Source organism: Crinia signifera, chromosome 4 (genome assembly GCF_055691185.1).
Source record: "Crinia signifera chromosome 4, ASM5569118v1, whole genome shotgun sequence".
Lineage (NCBI taxonomy): Eukaryota > Metazoa > Chordata > Amphibia > Anura > Myobatrachidae > Crinia > Crinia signifera.
In genome coordinates, this window is record NC_139220.1 from 311,680,613 (window position 1) to 311,696,129 (window position 15,517).

At 47.9% G+C, this 15,517-nt stretch overlaps 1 protein-coding gene across 1 annotated transcript; it reads left to right on the forward strand.

Moving 5' to 3' along the window:
* The first annotated feature begins 2,663 nt into the window (after positions 1 to 2,663).
* On the forward strand, positions 2,664 to 15,311 carry AP1S1 (adaptor related protein complex 1 subunit sigma 1). Its single transcript, XM_083185452.1, has 5 exons — positions 2,664 to 2,902; positions 8,220 to 8,398; positions 11,518 to 11,626; positions 13,318 to 13,455; positions 14,671 to 15,311. Exons 1-5 carry the CDS (start codon positions 2,900 to 2,902, stop codon positions 14,716 to 14,718), a joined length of 477 nt encoding a protein of 158 aa, XP_083041578.1. The 5' UTR covers positions 2,664 to 2,899; the 3' UTR covers positions 14,719 to 15,311.
* The last annotated feature ends 206 nt before the right edge of the window (positions 15,312 to 15,517 follow it).

Here is a 15,517-nt window from a genome sequence, read left to right on the forward strand (position 1 = left end):
GATGGGGGTGTGGCTCTTCTAGTCATGTCAATAAGCTCCGCCTCCTATTTGCAGAAGGTCCCAAATTGTGCCTCCATGAATAGAGAACGCGACTGACACAGAATTACGTCCCCCAGTATTACCTTCCCCATGCTACCAACTTCACAGGGAAGTGGATGGGATGCGGGTGGGGTGTTCCCACTCTATAAGGGTAGTGAGGTCTACCAAAAAACTTTTGAGTCCACACAAGCAAGTATGGTGTGCATGTAAGGATGCATCACTGTGTCAGGGACAGTCCGGCTTGGCATGGTGGCATCTGATGTGGATGTGCCAGGCAAGTGATTAAACATGCCACACAGCGGAGCCCCCAATTCCTGCTATAATGAAACCTCTAACATGGGGGGTTATTCTAGTCCATTCTTTCTGACAAAATCCTTCTTAGATGGACAAAACCATGTGCACTGCGGGTGGGGCAGATGTAACTTGTGCAGAGAGAATTAGATTTGGGTGGGGTTTTTCTTCAAAGTGAGATCTATATTGAAGTGTAAAATCATGCAGTCAGTATTTTCCCTGCACAGAAACAAAATACCTCACCCAAATCTAATTCTCTCTGCACATGTTACATCTGCCCCCCTGCAGTGCACATGGTTTTGTCCATCTAAGAAGGATTTTGTCAGAAAGAATGAACTAGAATAAACCCCATGGTTCTTTTTATTAGTGCTGGGCAACGATTACATTTTTTACAACAATTAATCGCATTGTTAGGCACATAAATGACGCTTACCTACAATCTCATTGCCAGGGGTTCCATGCTTGTTACCAGGGGGGATTACATGCTTGTTTCCAAGGGGGATTGCATGCTCATTGCCATAGGGAGTTCCATGCTCGTTGCCAGGGGGATTACATGCTTGTTGCCAAGGGGGATTGCATGCTTGTTGCCAGGGGTTTCATGCTCATTGCCTGGGGGGATTACATGCTTGTTGTCAAGGGGGATTTAATGGTTGCTGCCCGAGGGGGGTAAATGCTCATCATTGCCCAGGGGGAGGTAAATGCTTATTGCCCAGGTAGAGGTAAATTCTTGTTGCCCAAGGGGAGGTAAATCTTTTTTATTGCGGTGGGATCTGCGCCGCAGATACGCAGAGTCTCTAACAGCATTAGAGACCCTGCGCCCCTCCAAAGATGGCCGCTGCCGCAAAGGATACAGTCGCTAGAGGTGCAGGAGGACTGGACTATACAAGCATGTTGTGACCCTACAGGACGTTATATACTGGTCAGACCACTGTATTGACGTCTTTTTGTGCAAGCTTGAATTTATTTACAGGTATGTATATTGTTACACCCCCCCCCCCTACTCCCCATTCACTTGCCCACATTGCCAACGGTCCCTCTCAAGGAAAAATATTTGAAAAGTCTATGGGCCAAATGCACTAAGCTTCAAAAGTGATCAAATGGAGAGTGATAAACAGCCAGCCAATCAGATCCTACCTGTCATGTCACAGAGCTGATTGGCTGGCTGTTTATCACTCTCCATCTGATCACTTTTGAAGCTTAGTGCATCTGGCCCTAGAGTTATTACAGCACGGAGACTTTCCAGATATTTTTGCATATGGTTGGTACCTCAATGAGGTCATCTTATTACGAAATCACAAGCGCAATTTGAATTCTGCAGCTGTATTAATTATTTTAAGATTATACCTGTAAATTGGATTCATAGCGCCTAATATTGAGTGTTGGGAGGTGATTGGCTAATGGCCAATAATTCAATATATTTAAACTCATAGTGCACTCACTATAATAGCGCCCACTTAAGTTCACCATACACTTGTCCGATGTGGGCTTGATTTCACTGAATTCCGACCTGCGGTCCCGTGTACTTCGGATTTGGATGGGCTGCCTGCAGATGATATAATTTGTATGTGCAGCTATGTTTAGCATCCGCGATCCGATCTCCAAGTGGGGAAGCGCCATGTAGAAGACGCCCCCGCCCTGCATCCTCAGCAGCAGTAGAATTTGAAAAAAAGCATTAAAATGAATGGGCGCCACTGGTTGGGATCTGTTCACCACTGTGTGGCAATGCCGGACTAAACGCGGTACAGTTGGGCGTTATGGTGCATTTTACCATTCGCAATTTGAGTCCACGTGCATGGTAAAAAAAGGATTTAAAAAAAGCATGAAATGGTCCATGGTTGCCTACCCTCCAGGAATTGCCAGGAGACTCCTGAAAATCGGGTCCCCTTCCCAGCCCACCGGAAAGGTGGGCAACCCTCCTGGATACTAGTGCATCCCCCCCTATTAGACCCACACGAGTGACCCACACGAGTCTACCTAGACTCGTGTGGGTGACCGTAGTATTTGGGATTTACCAGTCACTATACCTCCCAACATGACCCATTCCAGGAGGGACACAATGCTCTGTTTCTGGACTTCTCTCTTAATTTGCGATCACCTGTTTAAAAATAGGTTTATTGATAAGAAAGGTGTTTCACCCCCAGGTAATGGCAATCATAAAGTAAGAGCGAAGTCTAGAACCAGAGTATTGTGTCCCTCCTGTAGAGGGTCATGTTGTTGGAAGGTATGAGTCACTGTCATCATTACTGGCACATGTAGGTGTCACAGTGTGTGAAGGCTTCCCACCAACAAAATGGCGGCGCCCTGTCCGGGCCGCGTTCTCATGGTTATGGCGGTTACCCTATGGGCCGCCCGGGCCCCCGTATCTCATTCGCCTTTGGAGAACGGGGGTTGAGGCCGCGCAGGCGCACACGAACACCCCCCCCCCCTCCCCTTTCTCCCTCCTCCCCTCCGGGTGAGGCCGGGGGAGGAGGCACCGGGTCCGGACACTGAGAACCACGAGAGGCCGGGGACCGAGGCCTGACAGCGGCTGGCAGCGCGGGGAGAGGCGGTCCTGAGAGCCGGCGGCAGGATGGTGAGATCCGGGGAGCTTAGGAAACGGACTGGGCCGGGGCTCACCTGTCTGTGTCCCCTGTGCATGAATAGGGGGGTGTACAGGTGGCATATGTCCGGCCAGGTGTGCTGGGGGGGAGGGATCAGGGTTACCTGGGGGGGAAATACCTGTCCACACACACAAACTAGGTATATATATATATTTACTGAACAGTCTGTGGGCAAACACTTTATTGCAATGGATAATTATCTGCAAGCTGTGCTCCAAAGAGGGGCTAAAGCTGGGGATGCCAACCCTAGTCCTCGAGAGCTACCAACAGTGCATGTTTTCCAGGTCTCCTCACAGAATCACAAGTGAGCTAATTAGCTCCATCTGTTGATCTTTTAAAATGTGTCAGTGATTAATGAGTGCAGCTGTGCAGCAGCTAGGTTGTCTGGAAAATGTGAACTGTTGGTAGCTCTCGCAGGCTAGGGTTGGCTACCACTGGGCTAAAGCTACTGGTGGCTCTCTACACCATGCCATATATGTGTGAGTGTTCATGACCACACACTGATCAGGTAGGTTTGGCTCCCAGCTGTCTACGCAGTGGCATGCTTTTTCCATACCTCATTTACACATACAATCGGAGCAGGTTATAAAGAGCAGCAAGTCTCAAGTACACCCAGAGGGCCATGGGTTTTGGGGTTTTTGTAATCATTTACAGGAAAGTCGAATTGTTTTAATGGGTCAGCATTTTTAACACCTGCTCGCACAGACAGAAATCCGGAAAACATGACCTGTTGTACTTGAGGACTGGCGTTGGGAACCGCTGATCTCGAGGAAATGCATCTCTAAAATGGTACCGCCTCTATCAGGACTGCAGGACGTTGGGTCTCTATGCCCTGCAGGAGAGGGGTTACATGGGAGTTCTCTCAGACTCCTGGGTCATATAGAGTGTTCTCTGTGTGTACCACAAATCCCAAGACCCATTACATAAGGCGACCACATGTGCTGTAGCTGTCACGTCTGTGTACTAGGAGATGTCCCTCCTAACCTGTAACGACATAGGGTGCAGGGGATGACACAGTCCCAGCCAGTAGTGACCTCACTGATGTGGTTGCAGCCAGGAACGTGTACATCACTGCAGCACCTTAGTATGGGAAGTGGATGGGGAGTTCCTAATGTTGGGGTCACACATAGGTTGGTCTGTGGAGTATTCATCTGACCATAGCTCGGTAGTGTGCTGTTTGTGCCACGCCACTCACAAATGCTCAGTGATGGGTATGATGAGCAGCTGGCCTGTGTAGTCCTTCCTCGCACAACACTCATATTGTTTGATCAATTGGGCATTAACCAATATGAATTGTACAACCCATACTATTTGTCTCCAATTTTGAACGGACATGTGGCACTGCCCTGGTGCCTGAGCCCACTGGCACAAGCCGCACATGTTTGGACAACTTTCTGCCCCTCATTTACCCAGGTGTCCCCATTTGTTTATTTAATCTATGTCTTGCGTATTCATTTTCGTATTAATTGCCTATATTGATAGATGCATTGTACTGCCTAATGGGGTAAATATATCCCTTTTATTGGTGTTAAATGCTTGCTCCACAACAATTCACATTTTTTGGACTATCAGTGGTCCTGGAACACTTGACCTGTTGGGGCGCTGTTTTTAACATTGCTCTGTTGCACAGGTGACTGCAGGGTGGGGGGGGTGGGGGGTCTACTGGAGTAAACTAGCTTGAAGTGATCTATGTGCCATTAGAACAGTGGTTCCCATGGCACAGATAACAGCCCAGGGATAGATGTCCCCATGGATATCCTGTAAAACCTGGAGTGATGTGCCTCGAGGGTAGGATTTGGTTCTCGGGACTATATGCCGTGGCTCACTGGGGTACCACAGGGATCTTGCGGTGGTGTCCTGGGCTGGTGTTTCAAGACTGATTCAGATTATTTATGGTCAGTATAAAGGTGCAAACACACAGTGCAATTTGTCCCATGGCCGGTTTTGACGGCGATTTCTTGACACTGCGATTTTGGCTATAGCCAGATATATTGTATACAATACAGTGAGAATTCACTGATATGGTGTCCATGTTGACTTACGTCAAAATTTGGGCCCCCCCCCAAAAAATGAAAAACCCACGTCGACCTATTTCTTGTGTCAACTTAAGCCCTGTCTACTTTCATAGTGTCCACCCTATTACCCATACCCAGCAAAACCAATGCTGGTGGCTGTCAATCGTAAAAGAAGTGGTCAAGCAGCAGCAAATCCTGTCCCTCACCCCATAACTGACAGTAAGGATGCCAGTAACAGAACCCACTTCATGTAATATTGTTTGCTGAATTGCACCATAAGAAACTGGAGTAGAGCACCGTATTCCAAAACCGTGCGGGATCCACTGGAATTTAGAGTAAAGCCTAGTGGGAATGCTGTTCTAGCTGAGATACTGTCTTTAGAGAGAAGGGACAAATTCTAGGACAGCTGTACTAAGCCCGGAGAGTGATAAAATGGACGGAGACAAACTACCAACCATGCCGCTCCCAACTGTCATTTTTTTGCAAACCCAGTCTGTAACATGGTAGTTAGGAGCTGATTGGCCAGTACTTTACCTCCAACCACTTTCTCACTCCTTGAAGGCTTAGTACTTCTGGGAAAGTACAGCAGACACGTCAAACCTTTAAGGAATCTAATTGGTGGAAATAAAGTGTAAAATTTGTCAGTCTTACAAAACCATGGAACTCTGGTCTCCTTATTCCCTCCCAGCTCTTTGCTTTGGTGCTTCCAGCACCCTCAGCTCTGTATCGGTGCTGAGAGACAGACCAGACTGTGCTACAAGCACCTCAGCAGAGAGCTAAAAGAGGAACTGCACGGGTTTTGGAAAGGTGCTTTGTGCCCCAGTACTGCTTGCGTTTATGTGTCAAGGCATTGGCAAGTAATTGTCACATTGCACATATTGTATTAACAAGCAAGTGTACCCAATGAGTATACATGCGCATATATATATATATATATATATATATATATATATATATATATATATATATATATATATATATATATATATATATATATATATATATATATGTGTGCATTTCACCTTCCTATTAGGGAGAAGTCCTCTCAGTTTATTATATAATTGTCATTATGCTAAATGAAATTGATCATGTGAGATAGGACTTGGATAGACTTGAGACACGGGGAAATATAAGACACTGTATCAGAGATGTATCCAATACATATACTGAATACAATGTTGCAACAGTAATGTACCTGTAATTTATGTGATTCAACCACTAGAGGGCAATCTAAGCCAGTAAACATTTGAATTACTATAATACAGGAAAACTCTATACTGAACAGTGTAACAATTTGAAGTGTATATGTACTAGTATACTATTATATTGAGGGTAACATAACCCTTTTATTAGTATCAACAGGTAATGCCAGTGTGAGTGGCATTCCTGTAACAATAATAGAAACCAGTCTGGCGACATACCTTCATTGGTGGCAACTGTTTTGTTTTTTTCTATGTGTGTGGAAAATATAAAAAGCACCTATGGGATACTATAATAAAGTATAATATAATAGAGAAATACGAATATCTCTGAATAATTTTGGGACTATCATCTCAAATCCCATTACTGTGAGGGGTGAACCGGTGAGAGGGGATCACCCTTCACAAAGAGTGCCCATCCACAGTAAAACATACAAACAACACCAACTGGCCACCATTTGTGATTGGGGAACCAGTGAGAGTGGATTACCCATCACAAAGGGAATAACCCTGGTCTGGATTGGGTTATAAACCATCTGCCTACACTTCATATTTCCCCACGGTCATTTGTCAAATCATGACATAAAGAATTGATCCTCGAAAGAGGTTGTTTTTGTCTCAACATCTATCCTATAACATCTCTCCCTAATTAACATTTGTGTTTTTTAACACACTAACTCTTTATTTTTTCCTTCACTCACTTTGTTTGTGCATTATATGTATTTTTTAACCTCTTCATTATTTTCGCTAGTAGTGCCCCTGATTTGGATATAGGGCATCTTAGAATATACTAATAAAAGTTACGTTTTAATACTTTGTGCGTTCCCCCATACAGCCTTTCTCTTCTCCTCGTATAAATACCTTCACAGAGGTGCCAGACGCTCAGCAGATGCATTGTGATTCAACCATGCAGCAGTAAAGGATTCTCTAACAAGCTAAGCTTGGTGTAATGTGTTTGGTCCCGAGGGCTGACTCTCTGCTTATCCTCTGCTGTATAGATAGTCACCAATGTAGTAACGTTTGTGTTAAGGTGCCCATACACGTTACAATTATTGTATACAATATCACATCTCATTGCATATCGGTTTTGCGATGAGATCAGATGAGATGAGATCTAGTACAAAAAGTGGTACTTGTGAATTATCCGGGCGCCCGATGTTGAAATTGTATTACAGTACATTAAGAATACGATGCAACGCGATTTCCCTTGAAATTTCCTTGAGGACAAAATCGCATCGCATTGTATGCTATTGTATGGTATACAATGCGACGCAACGCGATTTTAAACCAGGCCACTATCAACAATAATTGTAACGTGTATGGGCACCTTTAGTGTTTAGATTTCCAAGTCCTATTACACGGACTGCGGAGGCAACAGGCTGATCTGTGTTTCTGAGTACTTCCACCAAGACCAGTATACTGTACTTTGAATGCAGGAGGCACCTGCTGTGCTGAATTGTTTAAGAGCTCAATAGCATGTCTGCTGGGACAGCCATGTCCTGCGTTCTTCAGATGCCTGGTCTCTGGCTTCTGCTTCGCTATTATTGTAATAGGAATTAGGATATAATTGTCCTACAAGTGTCCTCACCATCGGCTTTCCAGAATCCCCTGCATCTTCATTTTCTCATTTGGATTACATCGGAGATGTGTACAGAACTGAAATACATCTATATGTGGACAGTGGGGATCAATGTTAAGCTGGGTACACACCGCTATCTTCAGCGCTGCCGTGGGATAATGATATAGTGCATACACACTGACCGATATCGTTCACAATATCGATCAGTGAGGTCACTCTCACTTCGCTCAGTAGTTGCAGCCCTTGAGAGGGGGGGGGGGGGGGGGGGTGTTGGGGTGTTTGCTAATGATGTAGGGGAGTGCGTACACAATGAGAGATTTCCAACAGTTATTGTTAACAATTGAGTCCATTTAGTTAACGATCTATCACTCATTGCTCTTGCAATAGTTAACAAAATCACAAAATGCAGCTTAGCCGCAGTGCTTCAGGTTAGCCAGAAGGTGGAGCTCTAATGCATCAGTTCTGTGGAACCCAACACGTTTCTCTCCCTTCGCAGATGCGATTTATGCTGCTGTTCAGCCGGCAGGGGAAGCTGCGCCTGCAAAAATGGTACGTCGCCACTTCGGAGCGGGAGAAGAAAAAGCTGGTGCGAGACCTAATGCAGACTGTGCTCAGCCGAAAACCCAAGATGTGCAGCTTCCTGGAGTGGAAGGATCTTAAGGTGGTCTATAAAAGGTGAGATCCCCCCCAAACCCACACACGTCAGCAAAATGGACTTTTAACAGGTGGAAGAGCTGCTGTCGCCCCTTATGGGCATAGTTACGCACTGTTCTTACTGTACGTTCTGATTTGTTGAGGCCATGGTTTGCTATTGAACTTAACCACACCTTGCAGTCAACTAGGTGGAGAACTGTCTGAAAGCACCCTGGTACATTACCATCCGACCCTGTAGTGCCACCCCCTTGAATTACGACAAATCCACAGCACAAATGCAGTTGCGTGACGCATCCAGTGTTTTCCTGATTGGAAGGAAATCCTGCACAGATGCGCGCCGGTGGGGGAGCGTTACTTTGCCTTTACCAGTGGGAGGAGTCGGGCGGATGAGGGCGTGGCTTGCATAGTACAGGTTGGCTGCTAGATTACATTTTGTGGGAGCACAGAAGACGGGGTTCCCTGTATTATACGTGAAGCACAGCATGGGTTGGGATCATTGGGTCTACAGCATGATGGTCGACACTCATTAGGTCAACACCATTATGTCAACATGGGTTTAGGTCGACATTGTTATAGGTCAACAGGTCATTAGTTGGACAGTGTCTAGGTCGACAAGGGGTTTTCCACTGTTTTTTTTACCTGAATGTCAACACAGTCGACATGGACACAGTTGCAATGCATCAGGCACACTATTTTATTCTCCCACCATGCCCTAGTGCAGGCATTCCCAACCACGGTCCTCAAGGCACACCAACAGTGCAGGTTTTGTGGATATCCAGGCTTGCGCACAGGTGACTTAATTAGTACCTGAGGGATTCTGATTAAAGCATCTGTGCTGAAGCCTGGCTATCACTAAAACCTGCACTGTTGGTGTGCCTTGAGGACCGTGGTTGGGAATGCCTGGCCTAGTGGATGGTAGGGCATGAAATACCGCCTGTCGGCACATGTTGGCTAAAAAAAACAGTGAAAAACCCCATGTCGACCTAGACGCTATGGAACTAATGACCTTTCGACCTAGAACCATGTCGACCTTTTCCCATGTTGACCTAGACCCATGTCGACCTTTTCCCATGTTGACCTAATGGTGTCGACCTAATGACTGTCGGCCATCATGCTGTGGACCAAATGACTGCATCCCCACAGCACTACCCTCCGTGCATGCAGACCCCATCTTTTTCACCTGCTGGGAAGGGGACATGCCAGGCCTCATATATTAGTCTGGCACCGGTTGATGTAATACATGTTAAATTGTACAAAGGTATGTGAATGGCTGTCCTCATGTCCCCTCATAATCCATTAATCAGACTGAGCCCCATTTGCAGAGCAGCTTCCTATGACCTAGTATCTAAAGCGCAGTTCCATGTTTTCCGGAGTTGTTCCACAAGTACAATCCCTGTCCCCGGTTCTAGTTTATATTTGATGAGTGACTGGGTTCCTTTACGCCGTGTGGAAGTGGTTGGCCTGGCATGTTTCATTACTGCGAAGGGGTGATTCGATTATCCCCTCCAGCGTTGGTGCAGTGGATTCCCGAAGCGATGTTCCACCGCAATGTACCGTTCCCTCACTCTGACAATATCATTTATACAGACCGTAGCAATAGCAGAAGTGGTTAAACCATTAGGGAAGTCATTTGCCATATGTGTTAGTGTGCGGTACACTTCAGTAGCGGAATCTGGAGACCTTTCTCTCCTGCCCCGAGGCCAGCCTTTTATAATAAGCGGTGTTGTCAGGTTCTCTCCCTGTACACTGCTCATTCAGATGACTCGGACGCGCACAGCGCTGCACACAGAACAGCCAGGGGTTACAGACAAGCGGCATTGTGAGACCCGCCAGGTGGGGGTAGCAGTGCGCTCTGTTTCTGGGGGAATAATCCTTTTCAATATTGTATTTGAAAGGCCGTTTCACATCAGTTTATCAGCCACTTATCTCTGAATTTGCCAATTTATAGTTTTATAACTTAATTAGACAAAAAAAGAATAATATTAATTTGTAGTCCTTTTCCAGCAATACACCTTGTGGGTCCAATATCCCACCCCATGGGCACTTTTGTAGCAATATGTTTGGTGTTCCGTCTTCCGAGTGCTGGTTGCTATGCATTCTGGGGCACAGGAAGGACACGTGATGTGGGAGGCCACAATGCGGCTGGGATACAGTCATTAGGCTGGCCCTATGAAGGTTGAAGTGCATTGAGTTGACCACTGAATGTGAACAGGCCTTAGATTGATGCCTGAAATAGATCAACAGGGTCAGAAAGTCGACACAAGCATTAGGATAACAATGGGAAGGTCGACAGTCAAAATGTCGACATGATGGGACGCAGATAAGAATTGCATAGAGATGCATAAGTGGGCATCTCTGTTGGCGGCCCGTCCACTGCAGCATTGGCATAAATTTGCAGTCGTGGTTTGCGATAAAAATAGTTGCAGCCACTACTGCACTAGCGCCTGCTTGGGAGCCACGCCCACAGTGACTGGCAGAAATACAGAGTGGTCTTCCACACACGGGCAGTGATGTCACACAGGAATGCAGCTGCGCAAGGCACCAGTGTGACCGAAGCCTCCGCTATTTATAATAGCCTCTTGTCCGTATTCTAGGTAACACAGTGCTTGGCTCTGCTGCCTGTCTGTGTGTGGGGTTTGTACGTTCTCCCCATGTTTGTGTGCCGTTTACTCCCGCACTTCTAAGTCAGACTCCTAGGTTAATTACCTATTGACTCATAAGCCTCCCGTATGCATGTTGGGGTGGCCTAACAGCGGTGGCTCTGGATGTGACTGGGCGAGAGGACCCGCAAAAATAAGAGGGATACAGCCACGACCCCATAGCGCCAGATGCACGTCCATGATTTGCTCCTCAGCCCCCCCCCCCTTATGTATAAGACATTACATACAGTATATCCATAGCCTTACCTGTATCTTTAAACTGGGGCACTCATGAATTACGCTGGTTCTGTGGCTGATTATAAACCGGGGGAACGCAGGCATCCATTACCCCAGCCACAGAACATGTGTAATTTATAAGTGTCCCAGTGTAACGGTACAGGTAAGCCCTATGTATGCTGTTTATATGGTAGATACAGAGCCCCAGTTTCTGCGCCTTCCTCTCCCGCTCCTGTAACCCAGACTTCTCTCTCTCCCTTCTAGATACGCCAGCCTGTATTTCTGCTGCGCTGTGGAAGATCATGATAACGAGCTGCTGACCCTGGAGCTAATCCACCGATACGTGGAGCTGCTGGACAAATATTTTGGCAGCGTAAGTATTATCTGTGTGCTGGAGGGCAGAGGGGGGTGGGGGGGGGGGGAGCAGTACGGTACGTAACGCACACAGGATTGAGACCGTACCCTCCCCCCATTACTCAAACATCCCCCGTCTATAGGTATTAGCCCATGATCTGCTAATTAGGTTTAACAGAGATCACAGGCTGCGAATAATCCTCCCAGTTAGGAGTCTTAAGTAGCTATTCACGTGTAGCTTTCATTCTCCGGGCAGCCGCTTCTGCATCAGCTTCCCTCCCGTCATGCTGAGGTGTCCGCTGTCCCCCCGTGAACCGCATCCGTGTGCTAGTATATCCCTGTGACTGTGCTGGGACGTCGGAGTTGGTACGGCCCGTTCCTTTTACCCTTCCCTCTTGCCCCATCTCCTATCACAGGTGTTCCCAGCCTCACCCCTGAAGGCGAGCTGACCGTCCAGGTTTAGTGATAACCAAGGTTTAGCACAGGTGACCTTATTAGTTAACCATCTGCGCTAAAGCCTAGGTATCACTAAAACCTGGAACGTTGGGAATGCCTGATTTATTGGTTACCCAGTGTGTTACACATGCCTGCAGATTTCACCTCTGTGCCCTGGTTCATTTTGCTCGACTCGCCCTGTATTCTTATGACGTCTTCATGTTTCGTTCACTCGCCTGCCTATGGGCCCGATTCAGTCCTGATCGATGGGCTGCGGATCTTAAAAAACCCATTCGCAATCAGTCACCGTTGGATGGGGTTTTCCCCTCTGTTCGCAGTGCTGAGTAAGCCAGGACTAACTGCGATGGCCGTGGGGAGAAGGTGGGGGCGCTGTTGACGTCAGTGCCCCCCCCCCCCCAATGGCCGGGCAACGCCTGCTGTCAATCACTCTGAACAGCCAGCGAAGGCTGTCCATTGCTGGCGGTCTTCGCACAGATGGCTCGCCCATGGGGGCCATACGCGGTATACCGATAATAGTCAAGTCTGAATCGGGCCCTATATCTCGTTGCCCTCCCGGGCCTGATTCCGGTGCGGGAATCTCTGTCGGTAGACCGAGACCGTATCTTTGCACTTCCGCAAAACGGAGACCATCCCTCCCCCCTCCCCGCATGGAGACTGCGGCAGACTGTCAATCATTGGATGCCTGCAGCCGCTTTGCAAGCACTGACGCACGACCCACGCTACACGTGCGCAGTACCAAATACCCCCCCCCTGTTACCTGCGGCCTGCATGCACCTCCAGCACTCATCTGCATTTTGATCACTCCGCTATTTGCTGCCTGCATGAAGTTTGATGACTCGTGACTTGGCGGCATGTCTGGCTAGCCGCGCTGCCTGCAGCTTTTCCTACTCTGTTCTGTCTATGGGAGCATATTGCTCACTCATTCACCGTCCCCCAGCAGCTGCTTGTGCTGTCTCTGTGCATCCTGCATGATCCTCTAGTGTGGCCATCGCTGCCTGTACATCTCCCTACATGTGTTGTACGATGTCCTGTGCACGCCTGCGTTCCACGTTCTTCCACTATCCATCACTGTGTCATCAGCACCTCGTTTGTATCGGCACGCCTGTCTGTGTCTCGTTCGGCCAGACCCCCTCCCTCCCCCTCCAGCCTGTGCACTCCAATAACCTGCGTCTCATGTCGCCAACAGCGTCCGTAGAGATGAATTCATTACAGATATCAATAGTCTTTATACCCGCCCTTCTTTTCTTTCTACAGGTGTGTGAGCTGGATATAATATTTAACTTCGAAAAGGCGTACTTCATCCTCGACGAGTTCCTGATGGGGGGCGAAATCCAGGACACCTCTAAGAAGAGCGTCCTGAAAGCCATAGAGCAGTCGGACATGTTACAAGAGGTAGCAGAACACTCTCGCAGCTCTCTCTCTCGCTGTCTCTCTCCCTCTCTCTCTACACGTTCCCTGTCTCCATTTGTCTCGCCCTCAGCTGTTTTAGTTTCTCCCTTTGTGTCTTTTTTTTTTTGCTCACATTCCCCCCCCCCCTCCTCCTTTCTCTGCAGTGGATGAATCACACATCTCTGGTCCTGTCACAGCTCACTGACTCCCACCCACTCACTTTAATAGCAAGAAATTTCCACACTGGAGGTAGTAGGAGGGAGGGAGATAACGCGTGTGTGTGGTGGCGAGATTACGACCTGTGTAAGCAGAGGGGGTGGAATTAGAGTATGTGGGGGCAATGCATAAACACCGGGGGTGGTGGTGGTGGTGGTAGGGGGGGGGGGGGGGGGGAGTACGTGCAGCGGAATTGGGCGTGAGCTAGAAAAAGAAATGTCTGTGTGAAATGGAGAAAAGTGGCTGAATGAGATGATGAATGGGTGTTAGATACGACAGTAATGATCCGACAAACCTGAGGGAAGAGGGGGGGGGGGGGTTGGGGGTGTTCAGAAGCGTGATGGCAAATTAGGGCAATAATGGAGATGTATAGGCAGTGATAAGTGGCAGTCAGTGATGGATGGAGAAGTGAGAAGTTATTAATGATTAGGGGGCACGGAGGGAGAGGAAAGGAATTAGGCTTTAAAAGCCGATGATTAGGTGCGGCGGTACGAAATGTGCAGGTGGCCGGAAATGAGTCAGGTGCGAGTGAGGCGGGAGGGGGTGACGGCGCTGGGGGCAATAGGTGGCACTGAAATTTTTTCTTTTCATTTGGTAAAGAAGTGATTTAGAAGATAAGTTTATGAAGCTGTACACGGGTAGAGGTGACAGAACGAATTTGTAAATGGCTTTAGAGGGAGATGTTTCGGGAGCTGAGCTACGACACAGAGCCCATTATACAGCTGCCCCATGGGGTAAATTAGCCTATTAAGCCTCAGCCGTAGAGATGACGCGTGCAGAAAAGAATGGAGTACGTGCTAATCTGAGGTGGGCACAGACGTGAGGGAGCGACGCACTCTAAGGTGACCCTCTCTCTCTCCGCTATTAGGAGCTGATGAAGAGTGAGAGGAATCCGTATAAGGGGGGAGAGGGGATAATAAGAATTAGGGGGCAGTGCCGCAGTGTGTGTGTGTGTGTCTCTCTCCTGTCTGACCCCCGCGCTCTCTCTCTTTCTCTCTGCAGGAGGATGAGTCACCGCGCAGCGTTCTAGAAGAGATGGGACTGGCTTGATGTACAGAGACCCCCACCACCACCACTCACCCTTTCTCTCCCACTCCAATCATCACTATTACATGACTCACCCCTACCCTCCCGCCCACCCTGTAGTCTCTGGTCTACATAACCAGCACACGCACTGACCACTGTCTGTAGGTATGTGTGTGTGTATATAGGTGTGTCGCTCCTGTTCAGCTCTCGGGACCTGACTGAAGGCAAAAGTGGAACATAAAATAAAAAAAGGGACCAATCGCACCTCTTGGACTTGCACGCTTGTAAGTGTGCCTTAGATAAATTCCGCGGAGATACTTTTAATACATGATCATGTTTTTGTACGCATTTAGCGGCATAGGCTGTCGCACGCCTCCCTTCCCTCCTGCCTGATTTGCACACTCGGTGACGGGCACCTGTCTGTATGTTCCTTCCGTCTCTTTATCTGACTCCCCAAACCCATCCCCATCCCCCCCCCTTGCAAAGTTGGCCTGAGAATCGCCTCTGTCACCGTGGATCACAGCTCCCATCAGCGGCCATTACAAGGGCCCCCCTCCACCACCACCTCTTCCCCTGCACAAAAAACTTCTGGAATAAACATGAGTGCTGCTAAATTACCTCAGCGCTGGTTTCTGTCCGCACACATGAACGTATGTGCAATAATGCCGCGTGCGTTTGTCTGGTTAAAGACTGGCGTTTGTGCACAGTACTCACTTGTGACCATAAAATAGAATGTGTGCGCCGTTACGGTATGTATGTGAGTTTCTCATACTACAGTGGCCATTTTATGGGGGCCAAATATGCATGACACGGTAACCAGTTC